The sequence below is a fragment of the Amblyomma americanum genome, chromosome 7 (assembly GCF_052857255.1).
Source record: "Amblyomma americanum isolate KBUSLIRL-KWMA chromosome 7, ASM5285725v1, whole genome shotgun sequence".
NCBI classification, from domain to species: Eukaryota; Metazoa; Arthropoda; class Arachnida; order Ixodida; family Ixodidae; genus Amblyomma; species Amblyomma americanum.
This window is the reverse complement of record NC_135503.1, coordinates 178,078,385-178,092,790: the sequence shown is the minus strand read 5'-3', so window position 1 is coordinate 178,092,790 and position 14,406 is coordinate 178,078,385. Positions and strand designations below refer to the sequence as shown.

General features: G+C 45.1%; 1 protein-coding gene across 1 annotated transcript in view; it reads right to left on the bottom strand.

The window, feature by feature from the left end:
- Nucleotides 1-14,406, bottom strand: part of LOC144096771 (chitinase-3-like protein 1) — a 1,054,958-nt gene that overhangs the window by 88,327 nt on the left and 952,225 nt on the right. The window contains exons 10-11 of the mRNA XM_077629650.1: nucleotides 12,349-12,473; nucleotides 5,494-5,608 (exon numbers count right to left, since the gene is read on the bottom strand). Coding sequence (XP_077485776.1) covers nucleotides 5,494-5,608; nucleotides 12,349-12,473 — 240 coding nt within the window. The remainder of the gene's footprint in view (nucleotides 1-5,493; nucleotides 5,609-12,348; nucleotides 12,474-14,406) is intronic.

Genomic DNA, 14,406 nt, shown 5'->3' with positions numbered 1-14,406 from the left:
CTTGTACTCTCGCCCCTTTCAAGTCGTTAACGACCATCACTCTCTCTATTGGCTGACGAACTTAAAGGACCCTTCAGGGAGACTCGCCCGTTGGAGCCTTCGGTTACAAGAGTTCGACATGACGGTTATTTACAAATCCGGAAAGAAGCATGCGGATGCTGACTGCCTTTCGCGAGCACCAGCCGGACCCTCCACAATGACCGATGAAGACAGTGTTTTTTAGGAGTCATAGATAACGCAACTCTTGCCCAACAGCAGAGAGAGGACCAGGAATTGCTCCCTCTTATTGGTTCCTTGGAGAAGCGAACTACGGATGTGCCTAAGATTTTCGCCCGCAGCCTCTTGCCATTCTTCCTTCGCAACGACGTAATTTACAAGAATAACTTCCGTCCTGGGGGGAACAGTCATCTACTCGTCGTCCCAACAGCTCTTCGCACGGAAATCTTGCAAGCGTGTCACGACGAGCCAATCGCCGGCCACCTAGGCTACACCCGCACGTTGGCTAGAGTACAGCGCGGATACTACTGACCGAAACTACCGGCGACAGTGAAGCACTATGTACGGACGTGCTTAGACTGCCAATGTCGTAAATCACCCCCTGAAAAACCAGCCGGTCTACTCCACCCTCTTCAAGTGCCAACGACGCCTTTCAAGCAAATTGGCATGGACCTCCTGGGACCATTTCCGACGTCTACTGCCGGGAATAAATGGATAATTGTCGCCACCGATTATCTAACTGGCTACGCGGAGACAAAGTCTCTGCCCAGGGGCACCGCCGCCGAAGCAGCTCGGTTCTTTGTTGAGAACATTGTCCTCAGGCATGGCACTCCTGCACTCGTTATAACTGACCGAGGAACTGCCTTTACGGCCGAGCTTTTGGAAACCGTTCTCTGCCTCAGCGGTACCAGTCATCGTAAAGCGACGGCCTATCACCCCCAAACCAATGGATTGACGGAACGCCTCAATAAGACAATCGCAGACATGCTCTGTATGTACGTGGACGTAGACCAAAAGAATTGCGACGAAATTCTTCCCTAAATCACGTTCGCCTACAATACGGCAGAACAAGAGCCCACTCGCATGACGCATTTCAGCCTTCATCATGGCCGACCAGTGACAACTATGCTAGATGCCATCCTGCTCCCGAATGCCGACGGCGACGATGTCGATCAGGACGCCGAGGAATTCGCACAGCGCGCAGATGAAGCTCGCCAACTAGCGCGTGTGCGCATCAGAACTCAGCAAGAGGCTGACGCACGACGCTACTATCTTCGCCACAGACACGTCATGTATGAACCTGGCGAAGTGTGGGTCTAGACGCCTATTCGCAGTCGTGGACTCTCCGAAAAATTATTACGGCGGCACTTCGGGCCCTATGTTGTGCTGCGACGTTTAACCAACGCCACGTATGAGGTGGTGCCGGACGGGGTATCGACATCCAAGCGACGCCAGCAACAAGTCGACGTCGTCCATGTTGTACGTATGAAGCCGTACTACTCGGACCGATCCTGACCTCCTACTTCCTTTTCTTACCATCGAGACGATGCTTCATGAGGAGGGGGGCAAATGCCGCATGCAAGAAGACGCAAAAGATTACGACTGGATCTACGAGCGCAAAGCTAGAAGGGGAAGAAGCTAGAAACGCGCAGGGACTCTTTCTAGTGGACCAGTAAACCGTTTTTTTATCCTCGGGGTTCTACCGATTCGTGACAATATCATGTAGTCAGATGGCAAGAATCCTTTCCGAATGCGCTCTGAGAAATCTTGCCTTGTTATGAGCGGCCGGTGCCTACGTCTCCAAGTGCGCAGGGACTTTTTCTGGTTAACCAGTAAACAGTTTTACCTTCAGCTCTCCTCGGGGTTCTACCGAGTCCTGACAATATCAATATGGTGGTAAAAGACTGATCTAACAGCAGTGCTCACTTATTCATCTCAATCCTGCATGTCTGTGTGCTCTTGAATGTCATATTCAGCACAGCCTGGATGTGGGATACTCGGCATGATTCTTCTACTGTATAGCAGAACGTCCTGTAAGGCTGTTGAGATCACTGAGAAAAGACATGCTTAGCTGCGTCATTTTTTGTTATGCAGGAGACTATATCTACCCACTGGAGCCATGGCTGCTTGCAACAGTTGCGTGGCATTACAGACCCCACTCAGCAGTTGCGGTGGAAAATCTAGCGTCCAGAGACGACTCACCATGATGGCGTGGAGAGTCATATCGGCCAATGTTCGCGTTGCCACTGTCATTGCCTCATGTCAGTGCACAACACACATCTGCAAGTGTGTGAGCAACTGTGTGATGTGGTTGTGCCCTTGGCCAAGCTATGAGTGGCCAGAAGCCTGCAGTGACAAACAAGTGCCCCACCGGCTGCCACTTCATTTTCAGTGTGCTTGCCAGTATACCTCCCAGTCCCTCAGCAGTGTGTTGCACAGTCTCTTCCTGAAGGCGGAAAATGTGTTGAAGCAGCTCGCCCAATTTGCGAAAAGCATCATTTTGAACTCTCTTTTGCCAGTGCTTATGTCAGCCAACCTTCCCCTTCTCTGCTATCTTCTTCCAGCTTGGTGGAGTGCCTGTGGTCATTACCCGTGTGACAGACATGCATGAACTAAAAGTGTAGTGCTGGAATAAGGCACGGAATATTTGTGATGCTTGTTGTAATCAAAGAGCACCACCAAAGCTGTTTTTTGGTGCAGCATACATTCAGTAAGTGCATTTACTTTTTAGGCACAGCATTTGACACGATTGTTTCTATTGCAGAAAAGGCAGTTTACATACAAGCATACTTTACCTTGATGTACAATTACCATATGGCATTTCCAAGTGCAGTTAAGAAAAAAATTACAAAAAATTGAGTTCAAAGTGCCTCTTTTCTTTCATACAGAGGCTACCCGTACAATAAATACTGCATGGTACAGTGTACATAATGCATTAATCAGGACTAGAAAACATTTTGCACATGTAAGATGTATAAATATCAAAGCTAAGCTTTTAGCTTGATGGTATGTGAATAGGTGTTTCACTCTGTGCTGAAAGCTGTACCTACTGCAAGGAGATCACTGTACAACAATGGATAATAAATGTTGTCAGGTGAAGTGCCTACAATTACTGCTGAATGAAAAGAACATCTTCCCTGATAGCCAAAGATGTGCAAACATCACAGACACATCATCGAGGAGATTGTGTGTGAGTAGAGACTATTTATCAATGACAAAATATGCAACACCGTTACTGGGAATGCTGCACAGCTCTAAGGATATACAAGCAGCTCCATTATGGGAAATTTTTAGCACTCGGTTATTGCCCCATAACTGACACCTAGCTTGGTCTCCGAAACACAAGGCTATGAAGTCTTGTCCATGATGACATGAGACGGTGACAATGCGTTATGCTGCCGCATAATATGTGTGACAAGTGTAACTGTTTTCAAGCTACTTTGCTCTAGGTATTTAATATCTTAGTCGTTTTCAATTGGTTGTTCTCATTCCTATTGGAGCGGCCTGTATACACGGTGCCTCAGATAAGATGGACGATAATGAAAAAAAAACCTGTGTTCTTCCGGGCAGAAAGGAAGTGCATGCTGTTAGAAGCTATGTAAAGTATTTAAAGCCCTTCAAACACTGCCTTCATCAAACCTAGCTATACCAACATCACTATACCTGCTGCACAAAATACAAAAACATTTTGCACATCACTGCCCTGTCCTACCTACCTTATTGCCTTGGATCATATGCAAACTTGAACATTGCCTCTACACATTCATTGTGGAGAATTAAAGTGCTGTGTACGAGCGAACGTGAACAAACTTGCTCAACTTTCTGCCCTGTTGCAATTAGCCGTTACACAAGCCATACCAGCAACTTCTACTTGCCTGGTTGACCCCAGTAAAGACCAGCAAATAGCGTTAATGGAACAAGCTCGTTCCCTGCTCGGTGACAATAGCAAAGTTATCAAATCAAGTGCGTCCTTTTCTCTAAACAAACTGAGTGGAGCATACACGTTGCAATTTCTGCATCTTGCACTGGAAAAAAAAAACTACCGCAACAACTGAAGAACAACCGAACGGAGCTACAAAAACACCAACGGGGCATCATGTCCTTAGCCCGATGTGGGCGGCATCACTTGGTTACGAGGCAGAAGAGTGATTGCTGCCACACAGGGAGATCGTGTCGGCTCTCATTTCCCGCACCGAGATTGCAAGCTATCAGCAGCTGCATCTGTCTGCTGCCGTCAGTCGGCAGTTGCTTATCTGCGATAATTAATTGTTTTCTGGTATTTTCTAAAAAAAATACACAGAACCACACGTCACTCGGTCATCGGTAGTAGGCGCCGACCGAGAACACAGACTAAAGTTGTCTTCGTCGATTTTCGAGTCGAGCGCTGCTTTTAAGTTGATCTCGGCAGGTCAGTAGCATTCACTGCCTTCAAACAGATTTTTACGTGCACTTAAAACATCCCCAAAGTACCTTGACTTTAGACGACACGCAAAAAGTCGGGAACTAGCCGTGGAATCAGCTGTTTTCTTGCAGGCCGCCATGTTCACGCGATACCACTGCCAGCGCGCCCTAAAGGCGGAAGAAGTTACCCTACAGCAAATTTATTTTAAAAAATGAGAACGCTTCTAATTTTCCTTCCTGTTATTAACTTTAAAACACAGTTTATTATCATAATAAAACATTACTTGTTTTCTTCATAGCGTTTCTGTTTATTTTTAGACTAACATGTTCACGCTTTACCGCTGACAGCACACCTTCGCGGCAACAAAAATTACTGAAGAGCAAATTCATTTGAAAAAATGAAAACATGGCTTGTTTTGCTTGGTGTTGTTGAGTTTGAAATACAGTTTCTTAGCAAAATAAAACATTACTCGTTTCATTCACTGCGTCTTTACAGCAAAACATTATATACATTATATAACGGTCCCTTGTGCGTATAAATGGTTCCGGGGCGGGGCCCTGCTAATAGCCCCCGCAACCTTGCTGCTAATTGGCTGATTCCGCGGTCGGCATCTCGCGGTGTCGTCATATTGACGTCACGATCTCAAAATTGAGACACTTTTTGAGAGCGATCCGTAATACCATCCCAGGAAGGAGCTTCATGCTGAGTGCCGCACTCCGGCATGCGTAGTTAAAAGGAATGCCGCAAAAGCTTAGATGTGCATATATATAAGAGACAGGCTCGTTACTAAAATAGTACAAAATAGAATATCACGAAATGCCACTATCTCCAAGTTTTCAATATAAACATGCAGCCTAACTGCAGTAAATAAAAGTTAAATATCTCATTTACTTGTGTGTAGGGGGGGATGCGTGGACAACGCTGACGACGATGGCACATACCTGTGCAGCGACACACATTGCAACCTGCCCTGTACAATGACGCGCCAATGAAATTGCACAAATCACATGCCACACGTGCACCTTCTAACGCATTACCACATAAAGAAACAGTAGTAGGCTGCCTCCAGTTTATAGCGCGAAGGTTAGACTTACAATGGGCACGTTCGGTGTGAAGGAACCGTAGCTGTTGAACGCAGTCGGGAAAACTGTCTTGCAGAGCGGCAGCGGCCTCTGGTAATGTGTCTCGATGATGAAGACGTCAACCTCCCTGGAAAAGAGAAAACACATATTGCAGACTACCAAAGACTCTCCGCCTACACTGGGACTCATTAGGTTCCACACCTGCGACGGGAGTGTTCTGCCTTGCTAAAGGCCAAGAAAGTTTCAGTGCTGTGTGCTGTGCACCATCTCTCACCGCACCAGCCTCCTCCATGCTGAGAATCCACCGTCGTGATCCGCCCCGCACGACGCATATGCGCCTAGTCTGGTGGGAAAAACGTTTGGCCGTGTGGCACAGCAGGTGCTACATGTACCAAGACGGCTCCAGTCACGAGAAGAAAGGCAGCGACGAAACGCGAAGCTAGTGCGCGCACGTTCACTGTGTTTGCATGCGGGGAGGTAGCAATGCGGAAGCGGGCGCACGTTTGCTGCTCTGATTTATCCAACAGGAGGAGGCATTGCAAGCAGTTTGGCTTCGACAGGCACAGTGTTAATACTAATAATGCTATTACGCATGTTTTCTCTTATTCACTGCCGTTATGCTTGTAATTCTGTTCATTTTTTCGCATGTTCAAGCATTTTATAATACCTTAATCCCTTTCGTGCTGTTACAAGGTGGGAATGAACAAAACGAAAGAAAAAAGTTCAGAGGAACCGTTTAAAAAAATTGCACATCATGCAAGGCCCGGGAATGACAACAATACCTAGACAACCATGGAATTGACAGTTGTGTAGGTCGTAACTGCATATGGGTGATTAGTACGAGGTGATATTCTTCCAGGAGGTCACAGGTACAAGCCAAGACCGAGGTTTACTTTGCTGTTATGCAGCACATGCTTTCCGAACTAAGTTTTTGTGTCGTAGTCTAAAGGTAAAAACATGACCTACTTCCTGTTTTTGCTCTATAGAACACACACAGCAACGTCGATAAACTCCTTCACGCTAGTCCAGCTGTCCTATACTTGCATTGCACAAGTACGTTCACCTCAACAGATCGTGTCCGCTTCATCTAGACGTTCCATCTCGCGCGTCTAAATATTGCACAATCACCTCCGCTTACACGGATATAAGGGGACACATTAGCTTTTAATTATTCGGCACTTCATCGACCAATCAGATAATGGTTTTATTTACCACATAACCAAGCTTCTCTGTCTGATCCAGGTATACATTGCATCAACTCATCACCCATTTTACATCAGCCATTGCTCTAACATAGCTTCTCCCACAGCTTTTTAGTATCTTTTTGCTTTGCTGCACCTTTCAAGCCCGGTATTGTTGCAATTTTGTACTTACGTTTTTGTTTCTGCTTTTCAATTTTCTTTTTTCACTGTTATGTGAAGTATTTTGCACATTATTACGTCAATATACAATGACATGACTTGTTTGATTGCGGACTGATATCATGAGTTGCGCGCATTTTGTATTATTTTTTTTGTGCTTTAACCGCTATTGCGCATGTTGTCTCTGATTCACTGTTGTTATGTCTACTACTCTGTTCTTTTTCAGCATGTTCAAGCATTAGTCTGTGCAGTTAATTTTTTTTCATTCTGTTCTGCTTATTCTGTTTCAAACGCACTGTTTAAAATTTGACGCCCTCTTACACAATGGCCCACACGCCTGTAAGGTTTAGTTTTATGGGGGTTTAACGTCCCAAAGCGACTCAGGCTATGAGAGAAGCCGTAGTGAAGGGCTCCTGAAATTTCGACCACCTGGGGTTCTTTAACGTGCACTGACAGCGCACAGTACACGGGCCTCTAGAATTTCGCCTCCATCGAAATTCGACCGCCGCGGCCGGGATCGAACCCGCGTCTTTTGGGCCAGCAGCTGAGCGCCGTAACCACTCAGCCACCGCGGCGGTTAGGCCTGTAAGGTATTTCAAAAACAGAAATGAAAAATTAATGGAATAAATAAACCATCGCGAAATCTGTGTTCACAAACAAACTACGTGCACGACGAGCTCGACGCAACAGGCTCCATTCTTAACCATACCAGCACATACGCCGTTGCAACTGGCTGCCTTGACAAGCACAACAAAAATCATTGTGGTCTCGACACAAGAACAAAAAGCCGCTAAAAACTTTGAAGGATTATCTGCTTCGGGCTTCTAAAACCCAATGATTTTTTTTTGGATCGCCACAAGTGAAGGACAATTTCGATTCACCGGAGGCGTGAAAAAGCCTCGGAAGAAACCTTGTGCAGTAGAGATCCTCTTGACGAACAGCGTACGTGCATACAGTTTGAAACAGGAGAAAAAAGCCGCTACTCTCCCGGGCTACAAATGAGATTAGGTGCCAGTACCACCGGTGGAACTAGCCCCACGAATCAGATGAAATATGAAAATATTCCGAATTTAATGGGAATTGGGCATAAGTGCTAATTGTTGCGTAGGTACAGCTGCTTCTTTCGTCAAAAATATCTATTTGGTCAAGTGGTTGCTGCCAAAAAGTTTTGTCAAGATTTGGGATAATTAGCGTCCATTCCATCTCGCCTTTGACCGCGCAGTGTTACCCAGAAGTACACTACAAAGAAAAGACGCCTGCTTTTTTTTCCTGGGTCTGTTGTAGGCTTTACACACGCACACGGATACTATATTAACCTTTAGTCCCAGACATGCGCAAAAATCAGCCCAATGAACAACTCCGTCTAATGCGTTGCGGGTGTGAATTGGCAAATTAAAACTGGCCGGCATACGTCGGACCAAGCCGGACGCTGTTTCTCTGTGTCTCTCGGGTGGCACCATGCATGAAGGTTACGAATATGCATCACGAGTGTCCACATAACCGTCGGTGGCGCGCGCATGCTGGGTCCACGACGCGCCACTGGCAACGCCACAATGTAAAGGTTGGACTGTTGCGGTCGGAGTCTGATTCTTTGAGCTTCCTTTTTGCAGTGAACTCCTATGCCATCCTGCCATAGCTTCGAAAGAGGGTACAATTGTGAGTGACTAAACGATACAAAAAATACTCACTCCGTCCTCACAGTAGCCCACCATACTCCATGCTGCTCGCTTAATTACTATTTTCGTAATTAAAACTTCCCTAATTAGACACATACTCATTAGACTACATTCGTAAGATGCCACTTTACGGGGAAAACCGCTCCGTACACGTGTAACACCGCGCATGTATATAAACAGTACAAGCGTGCATCAATAGCTGGGCGACCCATGAGTCGTTGGTTTGAATAGCGGGTAAAATTTATAGCAGTTCTTTAATTCCGTAAAACCAGTTACATTATAAAGTTGCGTGATTTGAGACATGCGCCGACCTTTAATTCACGCAAGTCCTCTTTTCAATGATCTTCATTCCAGCCATCCACGCGTGACGTGGGTCTCCGGCCGCAACGTCGGAGGCACTTTTCCCGTTCATCGGGAGCCTTAAAGCTGTCGCTCTCGTATGCGCAAGGTTTTGGGAAATTCATTCATTCATTCATTCATTTTTATTTGTTCTTCACAACATGACGTACACATTGTGAAAGGGGCCAAGAAGAAAAGCCGTTCCTTTACGGCTTGAAAAAAAAAAATCTTGGTCCCCCCTGGCATTGACGGCAACGAAGCAACACAATCCAGAAACAAATGTACAGAAAAGAATATACAGAAATATACAGAGACAAACAAAATTATAACTTGGCATTTTTATGAAAGGTATGGCGTCAAGCTCATGGAACGGTCGGGAAATAAAGACATGCAGTCATAATGAAACAGTGGTTAAATATCTGTACAAGGTGCTTTGTTTATGAAATGTGTGGTGTGTATTAGGGACATGCAAATTAATAAAACAACGCCTTCAGGTTCCGGAAATTTAGTCCTAAAATATCTGTTCCCGCTTTAATATGTTCAATTAGAAATCGAGGCAGGTTATTCCTAAGACTCTGAAACCCATAGTTCGTACGGCATTTTGGCACTTTCCAACGGTCTGTTGTCCTCGTATTGTAGGCCGCGTTGCCTATTAATTCTAAGTTCGATATGTCCAAAAACAGCCTTTGATTTTCCTTGATGCTGAGTTTATATTCGCGTAGGAGTTTATAATGATACATTTTAGTTATTGGAATGACCTTAAGATTTCTGAAGATAAATTTACTTGAGTAAAACTTAGGCAAATTATTAATCGTCCGTAAAACCTTTTTTTGCATCCTTAAAAGACTACTAAAGTTTTTGTCGGTCGTTGTGCCCCAGACTAAATGAGAATAGTTCATGTAAGAAGAAAATAAGGCATAATAAATGGCTAGTTTTGCAGACATTGGAAAGACATAACGATTTCGACTGAGTATACCTGTTATGGAACATAATTTCTGCAAAATATGGTTTACGTGGTCATCCCATTGCAACGTCTTGGAAAAGAAAACGCCCAATACCTTTATTATTTCGACGACCTCAATCCTTGTACCTCTAAACAGAAGATCGTAATCGGTAGATAGCTGCTTACCCTTAGGGTGAAAAATTACTGCTTTTGTTTTTTTTTTTGTATTATTATTCAGTTGATTACTGTCTGTCCAAGCTTCCAACTTTTTTAAGGCTATGTTTCCTTTAACGAACGCGTCAGCACAAGAGGATGAAGGCACAAATATACTAGTGTCGTCTGCATATATAACAAACTTCAGGTCAGATGATATACATACTATATCATTAATGTATAAATTAAAGAGTAAGGGACCAAGAATACTTCCTTGAGGTACGCCTGCGACTATTGCTTTCTGATTAGATATTAAATGGCTTACTTGAACAAATTGTTTTCTGTGAGAGAGATAACTAATTAACATATTAAGTGCATGTCCTCTGATACCGTAGTGATGTAATTTATCAAAAAGAATAGAGTGATTAATGTTGTCAAAAGCCTGCGTAAAGTCAACAAAAATCCCCAGAACGTAGTTTTTATCCTCGAAGTTTTGCAAAATGTATTCTTTTTGATCAAGAAGTGCCAGTTCTGTGGACCGATGTTTTTGGAAGCCATACTGCGATTTTGTGATTATATCATATTTGTGGCAGAAACGTTAAAGTTGTTTGAATAGGATTTTTTCCAGACCTTTAGAAAACACAGGCAATATTGATATGGGGCGGTAGTTCGAAACATCTCGGTTATCACCCTTTTTTTGTATAGCGGAATCACTCGAGCCACTTGCATTTTTGTTGGATAAACTGCAGTTGAAAGGCAAAGATTATATATGTAGGTTAGTATGGGACTTATAACGTCAAGGACATATTTCACTGGACTAATTTGCACATCGTCAGCGTCGCAGCTACGCGAATTTTTCAAATTTGCAAACACAGAGCAAACTTCTTGAATGTCGGTTGGTTCTAAGAAAAAAGTATTGGTGTTAGCTGTACTTTGCATTGTGTTGTTTCCTGAAGGGCGTGCAGTCACATTCCTGTTAACAAAGAACTCGTTAATAGCATTAACCATTGCGTCCCCTCTCAGCGTTTTTCCGTCATGTATAATCTCTACTACGGAATCTTTTTCCTGCCCACGTCCCATAAGAGCATTCATTTTACTCCATAATTCACTCATTCGACCTGAGCACATAGAAAAGTAACGAAAGTAGTAGGCGTCCCTGCACTTTTTCAGTTCTTTATTTAAAACATTACGGAAACGTTTAAAAGCTAGAAGGTCCGCCTCATTACGGGAATTCATAAATTTTTTGAAAAGTCGATCTTTTTTATGGATTTTTTATGAAGTTCACGGGTCATCCAAGGTTTTTTATAATTTTTGTTTTTTACACGTTCCTTACGAATGAAATGCTTTTTATAGATACATAAGAAATGACCCATAAACGCTTCATATGCAGCATTTGCATCAGCAATGTTCCGGATGTAGTCCCAGCTTGTAGTTTCTAACTCTGTACGGAAAGAGTCTAGTGTTTTCTGTGAAATCAACTGAGAAAACATCGCAGGGCTCTCTGTTGTATTAAACGGATTAGTGTCAACCTTACAACATATTGCCATATGGTCACTAATGAAACAGGGAAGAATAGCTGTAGTGATGGACCCTATATCATAATTAGCTAGGAACAAATCTAGAGTAGTTTCTGAAGTAGGTGTCAACCGAGTAGCCATATTTATAAGGTTAGAGCAGGCATTGCTACTAAGCAGATTTTCAAATTCAACTTTTCTGGAGGTATTACATGACATGTCAATATTAAAGTCACCGCCAATAATGACATTATAATGATTTTCATTTACAAATGTTAACATATTGTCTAGGAACTCAAAAAAATCACACACATTGCCATCTGGAGGACGGTAGCATGCTGCAATAACGATATCTTTTGCCTGCACACACACAATTTCATAACTATCTGTAACAGCAGAGAAGTCTGCCAATGAACGGGCTTGTAAGGAGTTTCCATGCGCGATGAACTGAAAATTTCAGATACGTGACGCCTACCGAATACTTGCAAGTGTTGGGATCTAATGGAAAGAACATTAAGAACTACGCCGCAGCATTCTTTTTTCATGCCTATGGTAATCCTCAGACCTTAAGCAGCGCAGGCTGCGTGGTTGATTTGTGATGGGAACGAGGCGACTAACCACCCATTGTTGGCACCCTAACAGAAAGTAAAAACTGGTCAATTCGGCAAAGCAAACCCTGCTTTACGCTTCCGGTACCACGATGGAATATTGGCACGAGGAGAAGTCGTTACGCTGTTCTCCGATTCTCCTCTCATCAATCTGGCGACGGATTCATGAATTAACCGAAAGGAGCCTCTTCATTAAGGTCTCCTCGACTGTTCTCCCGACTAGACGCGAGTAAAAGGGCGCGCGGTGCCACTTGAGCGAAGTGTGGCCCTTACTCTGCGATAACCCGTATCCTGTTGGCGATGTCTGTCGGGTCGCCATCCAAGTCCGTAACGAAGCCGCCGAAGACAAGCTGGAAAAACTGCCTGGACGGCTTCTTCTTGAGAGCCTCTTTTAGGCGCTGAAAAACCACAAGCACAAAACAGAATCACCATTCCGCGCGTCTTTTTGTCTCCAATGAGTCTATCAACGATGTGGTGAATCGCGGCTCACTTTTGAACAAGCAAGCATGCGCACATTGCAAAATAACCAAATGCAGGGAGAACCCAGCTATGCACTTTTTTGGCGTTCCCATTTCAGAGCCTTTTCGGCCTTGCGCGCTGCATGCAATCTAGTAACCGATTGGCAATTGTTTGCCTCAGCCTTAATGTGTGGCTACCTGAATACGATTTCAGCTGTTATCTAGGTTGTTTCTCTACTCCCGTCAGTGTGCCTAGATGGAAAGTTAGCAGCCGCGCAGCCGGCAGCAGTTGTTTTGCTTCCAGCGTGCGCAGCGGAACAAAATTAGCGTACATTCTCTCATCGAACACGGCCAATGGCAGCTGTCACGCGATTGCCAGTCCTTTTTATGCTGGGGTCAAAAGAAGCAAACAGACTGACATGCATTCCAACAGGCGTTGAAGCATCCTTAAGCACATATTCCAATGGCCAATATTCTAATGGGTTTTTGCCAATTCCAGTAAATTTTTTTTAGGCAGGGCCAGTTAGAAAACAGTGCCGGCGTGCCACGGGGTGGAGCGGATCCACCCGATCGCCACCTAGGCAGTGGCGCTGCGGTCGCTTTAGGAAGGGTGCGCCGTGTGCTGCTCCCAGCTTAAAGGGACACTGGGGAGAAATTGAAGTTGGCTTGTATCGATAGAATACCAGCTCCTGATCACAAAAACGCCGCTTCTACTCAAAACAAAGCTCTTTTAAGGTAGAAAACAAGAACCAAAATACAGGTATCGCCACCACAGGCCAATCTCGCAAGTACAAGCGTGGTGATGCCATAGGACAAGAGACGCCACCTTGGAGGAATTTTCCATCCTACATGTGGTCGCGAATCTCTGAGGATGACAAAGGTAGGTTGTGCAGATCAATGTTGAAGTAAGTTTTGTTTTAAAACCAATAGTGCCCTTTTATCACACAAGGAAGGCAGGCAAAAGACAACCTGATGTTGGAAGCAAAGAAAACCAATGCTTGGCGGCGCCACATGCGGCCAGGAGAGTTTCGATTTTTATGGCGCTTCGCGTCTATAAGCTTTGCGTGCCCCGTGGTTTTGTTTTTGACGCGCTTCGATTTACAAGCGCCGAACAGCAGAGGAACTCCAAGTGCCGCTTCAAGTGCTAGTTAACCTTTGAAGGAGCCTGTTAAGGCTTGTGAGATGATCACCACGGTCGATGAAACGCTATGATGGCACGGTGGTCGGTGATCGTACAAGGCAGCACTTGTGTATTCGCACGCTTGCCCGGCGAAACATTCGCGGCTGTGCCAGGCAACTTCAAACTACTTATCGGAAATCGTTTATTAGGGACGGGAGACAAGGTACAAGGCAGTTCAGAAAAATTGCTGTTGGCCTAGCTCTGTTAGGCCAGGGTATAACTAGCGAAAGCGCGGAGATTTCTGCATCAGAAGGCCTAGCTCTGTTAGGCCAGGATATAACTATCGAAAGCGCGGAGATTTCTGCATCAGAAGAGTGCAAAGCCTGTATTGACGGCTGCAACTTGAGCCGTCGTGGCAGCGTCTCCGCCTCAAACGCCGAAGGCCCTGGTTCGATCCCCAACCTAGACACAGGGCTTCTTTTCCTTTATTCAGTGAATGAGCGGGCGGCATCAGTGGCTCCCATGGATGCCGCCGCCGAATACATTGGTTAGCGTAAGCGCAGGCTCTATTAAGGCGTGCTTAAGCTGCGCCGAGGCACGCGCGCGCGCTGCACGGCGAAGTCACGTCAGTCAAAGCGAGGCCCTTATACTCCAACCGCGCTTGACCGCCGACGCGTTCAGCGGCTTCGGCGCACTGTGACCGCACTGGCGGGGTGACTTGGAGCATGTCTATTTCGCGCCGAGTGCGCCAGC